Source organism: Mobula hypostoma, chromosome X1, assembly GCF_963921235.1.
Source record: "Mobula hypostoma chromosome X1, sMobHyp1.1, whole genome shotgun sequence".
Classification (NCBI taxonomy): Eukaryota; Metazoa; Chordata; class Chondrichthyes; order Myliobatiformes; family Myliobatidae; genus Mobula; species Mobula hypostoma.
In genome coordinates, this window is record NC_086128.1 from 64,788,098 (window position 1) to 64,806,129 (window position 18,032).

The 18,032-nt window shown below is 51.3% G+C and overlaps 1 protein-coding gene across 3 annotated transcripts in view; it reads left to right on the forward strand.

Annotated features, from left to right (window-relative positions):
• The window catches only part of LOC134340539 (coatomer subunit zeta-1-like), a 106,131-nt gene that overhangs the window by 4,989 nt on the left and 83,110 nt on the right, over nt 1–18,032 (forward strand). The window contains exon 1 of one of the 3 annotated variants that reach the window (XR_010016578.1): nt 12,867–13,719. The exons of 1 other annotated variant lie outside the window; for it this stretch is intronic. Coding sequence is in view for 1 of the 2 variants with exons in the window: in XM_063037898.1 (XP_062893968.1) it covers nt 13,702–13,719 (18 nt within the window). In the remaining variant the exon portion in view is untranslated. Of the gene's footprint in view, nt 1–12,866; nt 13,720–18,032 lie in introns of those variants that run through there. One more of the 3 variants, XM_063037898.1, reaches the window with a different exon arrangement.

Genomic DNA, 18,032 nt, shown 5'->3' on the forward strand with positions numbered 1-18,032 from the left:
CCCCTCTGCCATCAGGGAGGAGGTACAGGAGCCTGAAGACACACACTCAACGATTCAGGAACAGCTCCTTCCCCTCTGCCATCAGGGAGGAGGTACAGGAGCCTGAAGACACACACTCAACGATTCAGGAACAGCTCCTTCCCCTCTGCCATCAGGGAGGAGGTACAGGAGCCTGAAGACACACACTCAACGATTCAGGAACAGCTTCTTCCCGTCTGCCATCAGGGAGGAGGTACAGCAGCCTGAAGACACACACTCAACGATTCAGGAACAGCTTCTTCCCCTCTGCCATCAGGGAGGAGGTACAGGAGCCTGAAGACACACACTCAACGATTCAGGAACAGCTCCTTCCCCTCTGCCATCAGGGAGGAGGTACAGGAGCCTGAAGACACACACTCAACGATTCAGGAACAGCTTCTTCCCCTCTGCCATCAGGGAGGAGGTACAGGAGCCTGAAGACACACACTCAACGATTCAGGAACAGCTTCTTCCCGTCTGCCATCAGGGAGGAGGTACAGCAGCCTGAAGACACACACTCAATGATTCAGGAACAGCTTCTTCCCCTCTGCCATCAGGGAGGAGGTACAGGAGCCTGAAGACACACACTCAACGATTCAGGAACAGCTTCTTCCCCTCTGCCATCAGGGAGGAGATACAGGAGCCTGAAGACACAGACTCAACGATTCAGGAACAGCTCCTTCCCCTCTGCCATCAGGGAGGAGGTACAGGAGCCTGAAGACACACACTCAACGATTCAGGAACAGCTCCTTCCCCTCTGCCATCAGGGAGGAGGTACAGGAGCCTGAAGACACACACTCAACGATTCAGGAACAGCTTCTTCCCCTCTGCCATCAGGGAGGAGGTACAGGAGCCTGAAGACACACACTCAGTGATTCAGGAACAGCTCCTTCCCCTCTGCCATCAGGGAGGAGATACAGGAGCCTGAAGACACACACTCAACGATTCAGGAACAGCTTCTTCCCCTCTGCCATCCAATTCCTAAACGGACATTGAACCCATGAACACCATCTCACTACTTCTTACTTCCCCGAAGTTTGGAGCGGAGTTGGTACGTCGATCGACCAAGACTTACCCACAAGTTCTGGGCATGTCGAAGGAAGAGAAGAGTTTTGCTCAGATATGAACTGCTGCATTTAGTGGAAATGTTCTCTTTCTGACTGTTCCTTCATTGGGGTGGGGGTTGGGGGGGGGTAAAGAAAGTGAATGTCACCGTAACCTGTTCCACAACATTACATGGATTGTTGCTTAGCAACCTGCATGTCGCAAGGCTGGAGAGGCTCCAGCTCCAACTGTGGGGCTGTTTTGGAAGCTCACTGTTTACATCAGTGCTGTGTTTTCAGGACGAGCTTCTTCACGATGCTCACGATGCTGGGGAGAAAAGAACCAGCAATGAGGGCCGAATGGCCTCACCCTGCTCTTGTGTCTTATGGTTAAAAAAAACAGGAACCCACCCCTCCACACACACCTCGAACCACCACTGCTTTATCAATTCCCGTCAGAGTCACCTTATGTACAGACACTCCTGTGCCCAGCGTCACTTAATGGACACACAATCAATCTGTGTGTATAAGCTATCTTATGTATTTATATTTATTGTGTTCTTTTTCTAACTGTGTATTTCTTTTGGGTGCTGCATCGGATCCAGAGTAACAATTATTTAATTCCCCTTTATATCCACTCTACCTGTGTCCTCTGGTCCCAGACTCCCCCACTATAGGAAACATCCTCTCCACATCCACTCTATCTGTGCCCTCTGGTCCTAGACTCCCCCACTATAGGAAACACCCACTCCTCATGCCCTCTATCTGTGTCCTCTGGTCCTAGACTCCCCCACTGTAGAAAACATCCTCTCCACATCCACTCTATCTGTGCTCTCTGGTCCTAGACTCCCCCACTGTAGAAAACATCCTCTCCACATCCACTCTATCTGTGTCCTCTGGTCCTAGACTCCCCCACTATAGGAAACATCCTCTCCACATCCACTCTATCTGTGCCCTCTGGTCCTAGACTCCCCCACTATAGGAAACATCCTCTCCACATCCACTCTATCTGTGTCCTCTGGTCCTAGACTCCCCCCACTATAGGAAACATCCTTTCCACATCCACTCTATCTGTGCCCTCTGGTCCTAGACTCCCCCACTATAGGAAACATCCTCTCCACATCCACTCTGTGTCTTCTGGTCCTAGACTCCCCCACTATAGGAAACATCTTCTCCGCATCCACTCTATCTGTGTCCTCTGGTCCTAGACTCTCCCACAATAGGAAACATCCTCTCCACATCCACTCTATCAACGTTCGAGAGTAAGGCTGATCAACATCTCAACCCAACCCCCACTACATCCACATCAGCCGCTCCTCTCCACAGCCCCTCTGCACCTTTCATTCCTTCCCCCCCTCAGGCACTGCTGCAGTACAATTACACCCCACACCACCCCCGTACACTGTCACAGTCCCTGTCCCTGTCTTCATCTGACCTGTTGCTACCGAGAAGAGACTGTCTTGCCAAGCGGCACTTTGACACTATCTTTTCCTGTCAGTCACCCTATGTTCAGATGCTCCCGTGCTAGTTGTCACTTTCTGTGCTGAAATCAGTCTGTGTTCGCTTACGAATATCTTGAAACTCCTGTCAAGGTTCTGTTGTGACCCACCCACCTTCCCATCCAGGGGAAACTCTCCCATGAACCAGCACCACAAGTTTACCGATTGGAATGAGGACGATAGGTGTAGGCAGGGTGAACGCAAGAAGGCTCTTCCGGACCCCCAACCCCCCGAGGTTGGGTGGCACTGCAACTGGAGGTCATGGGTTAAGGGCAAAAGGTGAAACGTTTGAGGGGAAGATGGGGGGATGTGGGGGGAGGGAATACTTCTTCGCTCTGAGGGTCTTCCGGCGCAAGTGGTGGATGCGATTTCGAAGAGAAGTTCGGATAGGCGTGTGGATGGGTAGGGGTTGTTCCTGGGTGCAGGTCGATGGGGGTGGGCAGCTTAAATAGATCGGCATGGACTAGATGGGCCGAAGGGCCTGTTTCTGTCCTGTACTGTTCTATGACTCCAATCATAAACTAGGAGAGAGGAGAAGATGGCGGCGTGATGCAGCGCGTGCGGCCGCTCCAAATGATATCCTATGTGTTAACTCGGTGCCGTGCACAATCCGGATTTGATGGAGACAGCTGTGAGAAGCACGGAGGAACATCTGGAGAAACTTCTGAAATGCCTGCTTCGTTGCCCCTGCTACTGTGTGATCCAGAATCTCCGGAGGGGAAGGCCCCAAATCCTCGGCTTTGCCTATTGCCTGTTGCCGGGGCCGGGGTTGAAGCGCTCGGCATAGATAGTGCTCGGTGCTCGGTGCTCGGTGTCGGAGGGCTGGTCGGAGGCTCGGAGTTTTCAGACGGACTCGGAGTCGGACTGTGGTCGGATGCTTCCGGGATGCTGCATCGGCAAGTTGGCGGTGCTGGAAGTTTACCGTCTGCGTGAGATGATGGGACTTTCGAGAGACTTCGAGACTTTTTCCGTGCCCATGTTCTGTTCTTTATCAAATTATGGTATTGCTTTGCACTGTCATCACTATATGTTATAATTATGTGGGGTTTTTGTCAGTTTTTCAGTCGGTTTGTTATGTGTTTCTGTGATATCATTCTGGAAAAACATTGTATCATTTCTCAATGCATGCATTACTAAATGACAATAAAAGGAGACTGCGTGTCCTCATAATCTAATCTATGTACTTACTTTTAGCAATACACGCAAAATGCTGGTGGAACGCAGCAGGCCAGGCAGCATCAGGAAGAGGTTTCAGGCCGAGACCCTTCGTCAGGACTCAATTTTTATTTTTTATTTTTAGCGCGTGTTCCTGATATTATTGGGATTTTCAAACGCCGCTTTGGATCTGGAGTAACAGTTATTTTGTTCTCCTCTACGCAATCTTGAGTCCTGAAATGTGCCTTGGAGGGGAAAGTACCTGCATCTACACAGCGCCTCTCCACACCTGAAGGCCAAGAAGAACCTTCTCAAATGGAGAGACCACCGTCGGGGAGGAAACGCCCCCAGAGAAATACCTCCCGCAAGATGGCTCCCAGAAAGAAATGTCTGAGATTGGAGACAATCTCCCGTCGGTCAGGATCGACCATGAATGTTGTGTCCGAGACACGCAAGCCGGGGGTGGTACGATACTGTGAGCAAGCTGTTGCCCATTTAGCAGGCTATCCCTCTCTCCCCACGCATGTGATGAACCCAAATGAACGGAAGAGACCGATAGAGTCTGGCACTCAACATAAACTCTGCCTCGGGGATGCCAGCTCCAGATTTTTTCCCCTGGGGGGTCATCCCCAAAGCCTTCCCTGCAAGGCAGCGGGAGGTTTGAGATCAGAGTTTTCTTTCTCCTAGGTGGCTGACGAGCCCCGTCTGCCCGAAGCGACCGGTTTTAATGCCCCAGTAACCCACCTCTGCCCCTTCTCCTGTTGGTAGAGACAGTTCCACCGGGCTCGGTAGCTAAGCCACATGAGAAGGCCGGGAGCTGGGCTTGGTTGTCAAAGGCTATTTGAGAGACAGGCTGTTGGGAGCATTTAACAGGTATTGGGGGCTTAATCCTTTCTACCACCCCTCTGGCTCTAACAACCTCAAGGAACCAAACCATTTTAAGGGCATCAGAGATTCTGCAGATGTACCCTGATGAAGATCTGTGAGTCCAGTCCTTGTGGGTATTTACAGAAAGATAAAGAAACACAATAGAATTCATTTAAAAAAAACAATGTACCAAAAGAAGACAAATTGTGCAAATTTTAAAGATACTGAGAACACCCACTATCCTGATGAAGGGTCTCGGCCCGAAACATGGACTCTTTATTCCTTCTGCTGCCTGACCTGCTGAGTTCTCCTCCGGCCTTTCGTGTGCATGTTACTCTGGATTTCCATAATCCCCTGTGTTTATACTGAGAACACCAGTTGCAAAGAGTCCTTGAAAGTGAGTTTGTAGGTTGTGGAATCAGTTCAGGGTTGAGGGGAGTGAAGTTATCCACGTCTGTTGTGGGTTGTTCCTCCTTCCCAGTGGTTGAGGGGTAATAACTGTTCCCAAACCTTTTGGTGTGGGTCCTGAGGCTCCTGTACCTCCTTCCCGATGGTTGAGGGGTAATAACTGTTCCTGAACCTGGTGGTGTGGGACCTGAGGCTCCTGTACCTCCTTCCTGATGGTTGAGGGGTAATAAGTGTTCCTGAACCTGGTGGTGTGGGTCCTGAGGCTCCTGTACCTCCTTCCTGATGGTTGAGGGGGTAATAACTGTTCCTGAACCTGGTGGTGTGGGACCTGAGGCTCCTGTACCTCCTTCCTGATGGTTGAGGGGGTAATAACTGTTCCTGAACCTGGTGGTGTGGGTCCTGAGGCTCCTGTACCTCCTTCCTGATGGTTGAGGGGGTAATAACTGTTCCTGAACCTGGTGGTGTGGGACCTGAGGCTCCTGTACCTCCTTCCTGATGGTTGAGGGGTAATAACTGTTCCTGAACCTGGTGGTGTGGGTCCTGAGGCTCCTGTATCTCCTCCTACTTATAATTATTTTATGTAATATTTCATATTATTTTATGCGTTTAAAAAAAACTAAAGCTAAGAACAAGAGAACTTTAGTTGGACCCCACTTGGAGTACTGTGTTCAGTTCTGGTCACCTCACTACAGGAAGGATGTGGATACTATAGAGAGAGTGCAGAGGAGATTTACAAGGATGTTGACTGGATTGGAGAGCATGCCTTACGAGGTTGAGTGAATTTGACCTTTTCTCCTTGGAGCGACGGAGGATGAGTGGTGACCTGATAAGATGATGGGGGGCATTGATTGTGTGGATAGCCAGAGGCCTTATCCCAGGGCTAACACGAGGGGGCATAGTTTTAAGGTGCTTGGAAGTAGGTACAGAGGAGATGTCAGAGGTAAGTTTTTCACACAGAGAGTGGTGAGTGCATGGAATGGGCTGCTGGTGACGGTGGTGGAGGCGGATATGATGGGTTTTTTTTAAGAGACTCTTAGATAGGTATAAGGAGCCCAGAAAAATAGAGGGGTATGCGGTAGGGAAATTCTAGGCTGCTTCCAGAGTAGGTTACATGGTCAGCACAACATTGTGGGCCGAAGGGCCTGTAATGTGCTGTAGATTTCTGTGTTCAAAGAGTGTCAGTTAGCAGAACAATCCCCATTGTGTCATCCTACCCTATAAGTGCCAACGGGTAGTAAGGTGGCACAGTGGTCAGCACAACTGACGGCCTGGGGCATCGGTGTTCTCAGTTGAATTCCAGCGTCCTCTGTAACAAAGTTCATTGCGTCCTTCGTGTGTGTGTGTGTCTGTGTTTACTCTAGGTGCTCCCGTTTCCTCCCACAATCCCAAAACGTACCGGTCAGCAGGTGAGTCCGTTCCTGGCTCGGTCTCAGCGCCTCTCTCCGTACCTGGATGCTGGACTTCTGGACCGAGAGGGCCACAGGCAGTCCGCGTCGGCCGAACCGTCTCTAGCTCCGCCGCGCTGAGCACCGGCGCTCCCCCAAGGCTGCGTGCTTAGCCGCCCGCTGCTGAGGCGGGGCTTCGCTGTTAGATCAGGCTGATTTATACTTGTGCGTGCTAGCATAGCCTACGCAAGTGGGCTACGCTGTTGTGAGCATTTATATACTTGTGCGTTGGTGTGTCCGCGTCGCGTTGCAATTCACTGCCGAAACACTAGTTGGCGGTGGGGTTTCTATGCCACTGTGTTGAGTTTCTTCAGGCTGATTTATACTTCAGCGTCAAATATACGCCACAAGTATCGCGTACCCCACACTGTAGGGTGACGTGCACCTCCCCAAAAATGTAACTCACGCGTCGCGGCGACGCAGACCGCACCAACTGTGATTGGTCCGCTTGGTAGCATCACATTTCCTCCCACGCATTTCCGGTTGATTTTCTCCGCCACGTCTGTTGCGAAATTGATGGCTGGAGACGATGAACCAAATTGTCAAATCTACCTGCCGACATCCGAAAATATTTGAAATGCATTTCCTCGCCCATGTCTCTCACGAAGAAACTCAACGCAGTGGCATAGAAACCCCACCGCCAACTAGTGAATTGCAGAGAGACACAGACACAACTACGCATGATCGCTATGGCGTAGGGCTACGTAAAAGTAAAAATCAGGAATACGGCATAGCCCGTAAACACAAGTATAAATCAGCCTTTCATGTTGAAACTCAAACTTCAAACAATGGCGACTGAAACTGAAGGAGGGTGAATTTTCTGTGCTTATCCGGCCACTGAGAGACATGGACGAGGAAAAATGCATTTCAAATATTTTCGGATGTCGGCAGCTAGATTTGACGATTTGGTTCATTGTCTCCAACCATTTATTTCACATCAGTGTACGCACAGTATACTCAGAGACTGGCAGTCACTGGAGGAACTCAGCAGGTCAGGCAGCATCTACGGAGAGGAATAAGCAGTTGACAGTTCGGGCCTAGACCCTTCATCGGGACTGGAAAGGAAAGGGAGAAGACGCCTGAATAAAAAAAGATGGGGTGGGGGGGCGGGGAAGGAGGATAGTTGGAAAGGGATGGGTGGGAAAGGGAAAGGACTGGAGAGGAAGGAATCTGATCGGAGAGGAGAGTGGACCGTGGGAGAAAGGGAAGGAGGAGGGACACCAGGGGGAGGTGATGGGTGGGAAAGGTAAAGGGCTGGAGAGGAAGGAATCTGATCGGAGAGGAGAGACCATAGGAGAAAGGGAAGGAGGAGGGACACCAGGGGGAGGTGATGGGTGGGAAAGGTAAAGGGCTGGAGAGGAAGGAATCTGATCGGAGAGGAGAGTGGACCATAGGAGAAAGGGAAGGAGGAGGGACACCAGGGGGAGGTGATGGGTGGGAAAGGTAAAGGGCTGGAGAGGAAGGAATCTGATAGGAGAGGAGAAAGGGAAGGGAGAGAGGACCCAGGGGGAGGTGATGGGTGGGAAAGGTAAAGGGCTGGAGAGGAAGGAATCTGATAGGAGAGGAGGGTGGACCAGGGGAGAAAGGGGAGGAGGAGGGACACCAGGGGGAGGTGATGGGTGAGAAAGGTAAAGGACTGGAGAGGAAGGAATCTGATCGGAGAGGAGAGTGGACCATAGGAGAAAGGGAAGGAGGAGGGACACCAGGGGGAGGTGATGGGTGGGAAAGGTAAAGGGCTGGAGAGGAAGGAATCTGATAGGAGAGGAGGGTGGACCAGGGGAGAAAGGGAAGGAGGAGGGACACCAGGGGGAGGTGATGGGTGGGAAAGGTAAAGGGCTGGAGAGGAAGGAATCTGATAGGAGAGGAGGGTGGACCAGGGGAGAAAGGGAAGGAGGAGAGGACCCAGGGGAGGTGATAGGCAGGTGAGAAGAGGTAAGAGATCAGAGTTGGGAAAAGGAAAGGAGGGGGAGGGAAAATTGTATTTTACTGGCATTGAGAAATTGATGTTCTCGCCGTCGGGTTGGAAGCTACCCTGAGGGTGGCCTCGTCGTGGCCCAAGAAGGGGCCGTGGATCGGCTTACCAGAACGGGAATGGGAATAGGGCGTAATATCTCTGGCCACCGGGATGGTCCGCTCTTGGCGATGGCTCCCCTTTACAACAAAAGATTCAGCTGGGTCTGACCCCTACCTTCTCAAGCTGCTGTCTCCCACCCCAGACCTCAAAGCAAGAGGGCAAGGGCGAAAGGTCGGGGACCGAGAAGGACTAAAGGGACAGCTTCTTTAAGCAGAGGGCCTTCGTATTTGGAATGAACTGCCTGAAATAATTGCACATCAGAATCTAAACTAGAATCAGAATCAGGTTTAATATCACTGGCGTATATTGTGAAACTTCTTGTTTCTGCAGCAGCAGTTCAATACAATACATAATAAAAACCGTGAATTACAAAACGATTTAAATTAAACCAAATATATAAATTAAATCAATTAAGTGTCGAAATAAAAATTAAAAATAAATAATTGAGATCCGGCTTAATAGCGCTAGGATATGTCATGAAATTTGTTGTTATGCAACAGCACTACGTTACAATACAAAATAATAACAAAACTGTGCATTATAGTTTACTTATTTATTTAAACAGTTAAATTTAATAAGTTGTGCAAACAGAGAGAATAAAAAAGCAGTGAGGTAGTGTTCATGGGTTCAATGTCCATTCAGAAATCTGACGGCAGAGGGGAAGAAGCTGTTCCTGAATCACTGAGTGTGTGTCTTCAGGCTCCTGTACCTCCTCCCTGATGGCAGAGGGGAAGAAGCTGTTCCTGAATCACTGAGTGTGTGTCTTCAGGCTCCTGTACCTCCTCCCTGATGGCAGAGGGGAAGAAGCTGTTCCTGAATCGCTGAGTGTGTGTCTTCAGGCTCCTGTACCTCCTCCCTGATGGCAGAGGGGAAGAAGCTGTTCCTGAATCGTTGAGTGTGTGTCTTCAGACTCCTGTACCTCCTCCCTGATGGCAGAGGGGAAGAAGCTGTTCCTGAATCGTTGAGTGTGTGTCTTCAGGCTCCTGTACCTCCTCCCTGATGGCAGAGGGGAAGAAGCTGTTCCTGAATCGTTGAGTGTGTGTCTTCAGGCTCCTGTACCTCCTCCCCGATGGCAGAGGGGAAGAAGCTGTTCCTGAATCGCTGAGTGTGTGTCTTCAGGCTCCTGTACCTCCTCCCTGATGGCAGAGGGGAAGAAGCTGTTCCTGAATCGCTGAGTGTGTGTCTTCAGGCTCCTGTACCTCCTCCCTGATGGCAGAGGGGAAGAAGCTGTTCCTGAATCGCTGAGTGTGTGTCTTCAGGCTCCTGTACCTCCTCCCTGATGGCAGAGGGGAAGAAGCTGTTCCTGAATCGCTGAGTGTGTGTCTTCAGGCTCCTGTACCTCCTCCCTGATGGCAGAGGGGAAGAAGCTGTTCCTGAATCGCTGAGTGTGTGTCTTCAGGCTCCTGTACCTCCTCCCTGAGTAGCAATGAGAAGAGGGTATGTCCTGGGTGATGGGGGCCCGTAATGATGGACGCTGCCTTTTGCAGATCAGATCAATAGGTTTCAACAAATACATTTAACGTCAGAGAAACGTATACAATTCACATCCTGAACCCTGAGACGCAGGCGCTCTGATGATAGACGTGTGGTCGAATTTCTGAACTCCCTGTCAGCGGTGGAGGAAGAGGGCGTGTCCTGGGAGACCGAGGGGAGGTGGTGTGTGGTCAGGAGTTCTTCATGATGGGCTCTTCTTCTGAGGGAGCGCCTTTTAAAGGCGTCCTGGCTCGCAGGGGAGGCAGCCCGTCCTCGCGTCCCCTCAGCAACATTCAAAACTTTATCTCGAAGGACAGATGAGGTTGAGAGGGCGATGGGCCAAACACACACACACACACACACACACGGGCAGACGGGACTAGCAATGCACACACGCACACAAAACGCTGCTGGGGGAGCTCAGCAGGCCAGGCAGCGCCTACGGAAAGGAGCAAAGAGTCGGCCTTTCGGGCCAAGACCCTTCATCAGGGCTGGTGGGCAGCACGGGTCAGCATAGACGAAAGGGCTGAGGGGCCTGTTCCGTGCTGTAGACTATCTATAGAAACATAGAAAACAGGTGCAGGAGTAGGCCATTCGGCCCTTCGAGCCTGCACCGCCATTCAGTACAATCATGGCTGATCATCCAACTCAGAACCCCGCCCCAGTCTTCCCTCCATACCCCCTGATCCCTTCAGCCACAAGGGCCATATCTAACTCCCTCTTAAATATAGCCAATGAACTGGCCTCAACTGTTTCCTGTGGCAGAGAATTCCACAGATTCACCACTCTCTGTGTGAAGAAGGTTTTCCTCATCTCGGTCCTAAAAGGCTTCCCCTTTATCCTTAACCTGTGACCCCTCGTTCTGGACTTCCCCAACATTGGGAACAATCTTCCTGCATCTAGCCTGTCCAATCCCTTTAGAATTTTATACGTTTCAATAAGATCCCCCCTCAATCTTCTAAATTCCAGTGAGTATAAGCCTAGTCAATCCAGTCTTTCATCATATGAAAGTCCTGCCATCCCAGGAATCAATCTGGTGAACGTTCTTTGTACTCCCTCTATGGCAAGAATGTCTTTCCTCAGATTAGTGGACCAAAACTGCACACAATACTCCAGGTGTGGTCTCACCAAGGCCTTGTACAACTGCAGTAGAACCTCCCTGCTCCTGTACTCGAATTCTCTTGCTATGAATGCCAGCATACCATTCGCCTTTTTCACCGCCTGCTGTACCTGCACGCCCACTTTCAATGACTGGTGTATAATGACACCCAGGTCTCGTTGCACCTCCCCTTTTCCTAATCAGCCACCATTCAGATAATAATCTGTTTTCATGTTCTTGCCACCAAAGTGGATAACCTCACATTTATCCACGCTAAATTGCATCTGCCATGAATTTGGCCACTCACCTAACCTATCCAAGTGACCCTGCATCCTCTTAGCATCCTCCTCACAGCTAACACTGCCACCCAGCTTCGTGTCATCCGCAAACTTGGAGATGCTGCATTTAATTCCCTCATCTAAGTCATTAATATATATTGTAAACAACTGGGGACCCAGCACTGAGCCTTGCGGTACCCTACTAGTCACCGCCTGCCATTCTGAAAAGGTCCCGTTTATTCCCACTCTTTGCTTCCTGTCTGCCAACCAATTCTCTATCCACATCAATACCATACCCCCAATACAGTTTGCACACTCATCTCTTGTGTGGGACCTTGTCAAAAGTGGAAGACAACACTTAAAAGACACAGGAGCTGAATTAGGCCAGTCGGCCCATCGGGCCTGCTCCCCCACTCCATTGTGCCGATTTAGTTTCCCTCTCAAGCCCCAATCTCCTGCCTTCTCCCCGTAACCCTTGACACCCTGACTCATCGAGAGCCAATCAACCTTCACTTTAAATGTACCCAATGGCTTAGCTGTCTGTGGCAACGAATTCCACAGATTCACCGGCCTCTGGCTAAAGAAATTCCTCCTCAATTCTGTTCCTCTATCTCTCTGGTCCTAGACTCCTCCACTATAGGAAACATCCTCTCCACATCCACTCTATCTGTGCCCTCTGGTCCTAGACTCCCCCCACTATAGGAAACATCCTCTCCACATCCACTCTATCTGTGTCCTCTGGTCCTAGACTCCCCCACTATAGGAAACATCCTCTCCATATCCACTCTATCTGTGTCCTCTGGGTCCTAGACTCCCCCACCATAGGAAACATTCTCTCCACATCCACTCTATCTGTGCCCTCTGGTCCCAGACTCCCCCCACTATAGGTAACATCCTCTCCATATCCACTCTATCTGTGCCCTCTGGTCCGGGACTCCCCCACTGTAGGAAACATCCTCTCCACATCCACTCTATCTGTGTCCTCTGGTCCTGGACTCCCCCCACTACAGGAAACATCCTCTCCACATCCACTCTATCTGTGCCCTCTGGTCCTAGACTCCCCCCACTGTAAGAAATATCCTCTCCACATCCACTTGATAGGATTAAATGAGATGTAACACCCCTCCCCCCACACACACATTCTGCTAAATATATACTTCCCATCGCTGCTCGCTGTCAGAACAGTCCCAGGAACCCTACCCCGCGATTACCTCTGTTACACGCCCAGCGACTCCAACACACACACACACACACACACACAGACACAAACACAGAGAGAGAGACACAGACACAGAGAGAGAGACACACACACAGACACAAACACAGAGAGAGACAGACACACACACACACAGATACACAGACACAAACACAGAGAGAGACACACAGACACACACACAGAAACAGAGAGTCACACACACACAGACACAGAGAGAGAGACACAGACAGAGAGAGAGAGAGAGAGACACACACACAGACACAAACACAGAGAGAGACAGACACACACACATACACAGACACAAACAGAGACACACAGAGACAGAGAGAGAGAGTCATACACACAGAGACAGACACAGAGAGAGACACACACACACAGACAGAGAGAGAGAGACACACACACACAGACAGACACACAGAGACACAGAGAGAGAGTCATACACACAGAGACACAGACACAGAGAGAGACACACACACACAGACAGAGAGAGAGACACACACACAGACACAGAGAGAGAGAGACACACACACAGACACAAACACAAACACAGAGACACACAGACACACACACAGAAACACAGAGAGAGTCACACACACACAGACACAGAGAGAGAGACACAGACAGAGAGAGAGAGACACACACACACAGACACAAACACAGAGAGAGACAGACAGACACACACACAGAAACACAGAGAGAGTCACACAGACACAGAGAGAGAGACAGACAGACACACACACAGACACAAACACAGAGAGAGACACACAGAGACACAGACACAGAGAGAGAGACACAGACACAGAGATCAGCCAGCCCCTACCAGTCCACGGGGTCGTGGGCCAGCCGGAGGCAGCCAGCAGGGAAGAGAACATGCAGACTCCACGTCGGCAGCAGCGCGGCTCGGGGGGCGGCGGCTGCATTTAAACCCGCCGCCCGCGGCCTGTCCGGGACCAGCCCATAATAATTGGGGGAAGGAAAAAAAAGCCAGAGGCATTACCAGGAACTCGGAGTCATCCAGAATCCCATCAGCCACCGTTGCATCCTAAATAAACCCTCCTATGGCGAGGGAACCAGTGAGAGAGGTTGGGAGTGGAGACGAGATTTGTCCACGTCGGCACTGCGCAACATGGATCCTGCTCTGCTGGTACGGTGTGTAAAATTTGAGGAGGATTTCTCTCCCCGCCGCCCCCTTCCTCACTCTCGTTTCAGGCCGTGTCACCCTCGGGGGAAGTGCGGCGATCTGCCTCTGCTGGGACCGACTCCTGAGCCGGAGCCGCCGTTTGTCTCCACGCCGGGGCTCGGTTAAACGATTCATTTTCGCATTACGGACCTGCTTTGCAGAGAGAGAGAGAGATCGAGCCCGGAATCTGCAGCCCTGGGGAGTCGATGCCCGCTCTCGCTATCAGGCGCTAACTCTCCATTTTAAAAAAAAATGTCTTTTTTTGGTGTGTGTGTGTGTGTGTTAATAGTTATACCTGCGCCCTACCAGCTGGCATGTCAGATACATGGACGTCTTTGCTGCTGTTGGATGCAAATGATATGCTTTGACTGCTACGCTCTCGTTTGCTGCTGCTACTGCTGTCGAAATATCTGTGAGCTTTAAACGTGTGTGTGTGTGTGTTTTAAATTCCAACTTTTCGTCTTTAGGAAGTGATTTGCAAATCCCAGGCGCTTCTTTTTTTTTAGCACGCGAGGATCTCGACTCCCCCCCCCCCACCCACCCCAAGTCCTCCCAAGTCAAAGCTTCTGTTGTACACTTCGGCTTTGTATACTGGGAGTCAGTGCATGACAGAACTTTGCTTTGGGAAGGGCCCCGATCACCCAAAGGAAAAAAAAACCTGGCGGCGGCAGGAGATGCGTTCTTCTTCTCCTCGACTTTTTAACATCTGGTCTAAAAGTTAACTTTTTGAGAAAAGTTTTTTTTTCTCTTTGTCGTGTTTGTGTGTGTGTGTGTGCGTGTATATGTATATTCCCTCCCCCCCCCCCCAGAAGGTAGGTCATACGACAACCTCTTTTGATTTTTTTTAACAAAAAAAGGGAAGGCTGGAGTTTTAACGATCGAGTGTGTTGTGTGTTTTCCCCCCTCGCGGGAGTTGTCTGTGAGTTTACGGTGACCGTATGGATCCCCCGTCTCTGATGTGGCGCGGGCGGGGACACGTGTAACACTTCCGGGAGGCTGTGCGGAGGGGTCGGGCCTCTCTTGCTGTGAATTGTACTGTATAGATAGAGAGCTGTGTCAGATAAAACGCCGCCTTTGCACCGGAGTCCTCCCTTGGCGACCCGAGCAGGGCTCCGGTTCGAGGTTAATACCAGGCTTTTTTTTGGGGGGGGGGGGTGTTTCAGATTTTTTTTACACACACAGCCAAAAAGTTGCCCGACAAACTTCCATATGTCACGACCCTGCGCCGGCAGGGCTGACTTTTTTTTTCGGGGAGCGTTGCTGACGAAAGGCTCCCTCCCACCCAGCCCGCAATCCCTTTGACCCACCACCGTCGGGAAGGAGGGACAGGAGCCTCAGGGCTAGGACTGTCAGACTGGGAAACAGCTTCTTCCCTCGGGCTGGGAGGGTAATGAATACCCTGCCACCACCGAGGTCCCGTCACCGGGACGCTGAGGTCCTGTTTACCTGTCCTGCGCACGACCAGGCATTTTGAATCATATTTTATCGACTTACAGTAATATTTTTTGTTCTCTGCGCTGTGTGTGATATACTGTACGTATTGCGAGGGGGCACCGTGGTCCGGAGGGAGGTTGTTTCGTTTGGTTGTGCGTATGTAGAGTCAGATGACAATAATCACTGGCGTATGTCGTGAAATCTGTTTGCTTTGCGGGCAGCAGTGCAGAGCCATACATATTAATAAAAACTTAGGTTGCAGTAAGAAGTGTATATTTATTAAAAAAGTTAAATAAGTCCTGCAAAGAGATAGTTTTTTTAAGTAGTGAGGTGGTGTTCATGGGTTCAATGTCCATTTAGGAATCGGATGGCAGAGGGGAAGAAGCTGTTCCTGAATCGTTGAGTGTGTGTCTTCAGGCTCCTGTACCTCCTCCCTGATGGCAGAGGGGAAGAAGCTGTTCCTGAATCATTGAGTATGTGTCTTCAGGCTCCTGTACCTCCTCCCTGATGGCAGAGGGGAAGAAGCTGTCCCTGAATCGTTGAGTGTGTGTCTTCAGGCTCCTGTACCTCCTCCCTGATGGCAGAGGGGAAGAAGCTGTTCCTGAATCATTGAGTATGTGTCTTCAGGCTCCTGTACCTCCTCCCTGATGGCAGAGGGGAAGAAGCTGTTCCTGAATCGTTGAGTGTGTGTCTTCAGGCTCCTGTACCTCCTCCCTGATGGCAGAGGGGAAGGAGCTGTTCCTGAATCGTTGAGTGTGTGTCTTCAGGCTCCTGTACCTCCTCCCTGATGGCAGAGGGGAAGGAGCTGTTCCTGAATCGTTGAGTGTGTGTCTTCAGGCTCCTGTACCTCCTCCCTGATGGCACAGGGGAAGAAGCTGTTCCTGAATCGTTGAGTGTGTGTCTTCAGGCTCCTGTACCTCCTCCCTGATGGCAGAGGGGAAGGAGCTGTTCCTGAATCGTTGAGTGTGTGTCTTCAGGCTCCTGTACCTCCTCCCTGATGGCAGAGGGGAAGGAGCTGTTCCTGAATCGTTGAGTGTGTGTCTTCAGGCTCCTGTACCTCCTCCCTGATGGCAGAGGGGAAGAAGCTGTTCCTGAATCGTTGAGTGTGTGTCTTCAGGCTCCTGTACCTCCTCCCTGATGGCAGAGGGGAAGAAGCTGTTCCTGAATCGTTGAGTGTGTGTCTTCAGGCTCCTGTACCTCCTCCCTGATGGCAGAGGGGAAGAAGCTGTTCCTGAATCGCTGAGTGTGTGTCTTCAGGCTCCTGTACCTCCTCCCTGATGGCAGAGGGGAAGAAGCTGTCCCTGAATCACTGACTGTGTGTCTTCAGGCTCCTGTACCTCCTCCCTGATGGCAGAGGGGAAGAAGCTGTCCCTGAATCGTTGAGTGTGTGTCTTCAGGCTCCTGTACCTCCTCCCTGATGGCAGAGGGGAAGAAGCTGTCCCTGAATCGTTGAGTGTGTGTCTTCAGGCTCCTGTACCTCCTCCCTGATGGCAGAGGGGAAGAAGCTGTCCCTGAATCATTGAGTGTGTGTCTTCAGGCTCCTGTACCTCCTCCCTGATGGCAGAGGGGAAGAAGCTGTTCCTGAGTCGCTGAGTGTGTGTCTTCAGGCTCCTGTACCTCCTCCCTGATGGCAGAGGGGAAGAAGCTGTTCCTGAATCGTTGTGTGTGTGTCTTCAGGCTCCTGTACCTCCTCCCTGATGGTAGCAATGAGAAGAGGGCACGTTCTTAATGATGGACGCTGCCTTTTTGAGGCATCACCTTTGTAGGTGTTGTGATGCCGGGGGAGGGGGGGTGGTAGTGCCCCGTGAAGGAGCTGGCTGGGTTCACAACTTTCTGCAGCTTTTTTTTTCCTGATCTGGTGTGCCCCCTTTCCCTCCCCCGCCCCCCCCCACACACCAGACGGCGATGCAACCAGTTAGAATGCTCTCCACGGTACAGCCGCAGAGATTTCTGAGTGTTGTTGGTGACATACCAGGTTTACAAATGGATTTCGAGTTTCTGGGTGTCAACGTCCTCTGAGGGTCGATCCTGGGCCTGACGTATCAATGCGGCTACATAGGAGACCCAACAGTGGTTGTATTCTGTCAGGAGTCTGAGGAGATCCGGTACGTCACCAGGGGCACTCTTGCAGATTTCTACAGATGTACCGTAGAGAGCTTTCTAACTGGCTGCATCTCCCGTCTGGTATGGGGGGGGAGGTGGGGATACCGCACGGGATCGGAAATAAGCTGCAGGGAGTTGTGAACTCAGTCAGCTCCATCACGGGCACCGGCCTCCCCAGCATCTGGGACAGCTTTGGGGAGCGATGTCCGTCATTAAGGGCCCCCATCACCCAGGACGTGCCCTCTTCTCGTTGCTACCATCAGGAAGGAGGTACAGGAGCCTGAAGACACACACTCAGCGATTCAGGAACAGCTTCTTCCCCTCCGCCATCAGGGAGGAGGTACAGGAGCCTGAAGACACACACTCAACGATTCAGGAACAGCTTCTTCCCCTCTGCCATCAGGTAGGAGGTGCAGGAGCCTGAAGACACACACTCAACGATTCAGGAACAGCTTCTTCCTCTCTGCCATCAGGGAGGAGGTACAGGAGCCTGAAGACACACACTCAATGATTCAGAATCAGCTTCTTCCCCTCTGCCATCAGGGAGGAGGTACAGGAGCCTGAAGACACACACTCAGCGATTCAGGAACAGCTTCTTCCCCTCTGCCATCAGGGAGGAGGTACAGGAGCCTGAAGACACACACTCAACGATTCAGGAACAGCTTCTTCCCCTCTGCCATCAGGGAGGAGGTACAGGAGCCTGAAGACACACACTCAATGATTCAGGAACAGCTTCTTCC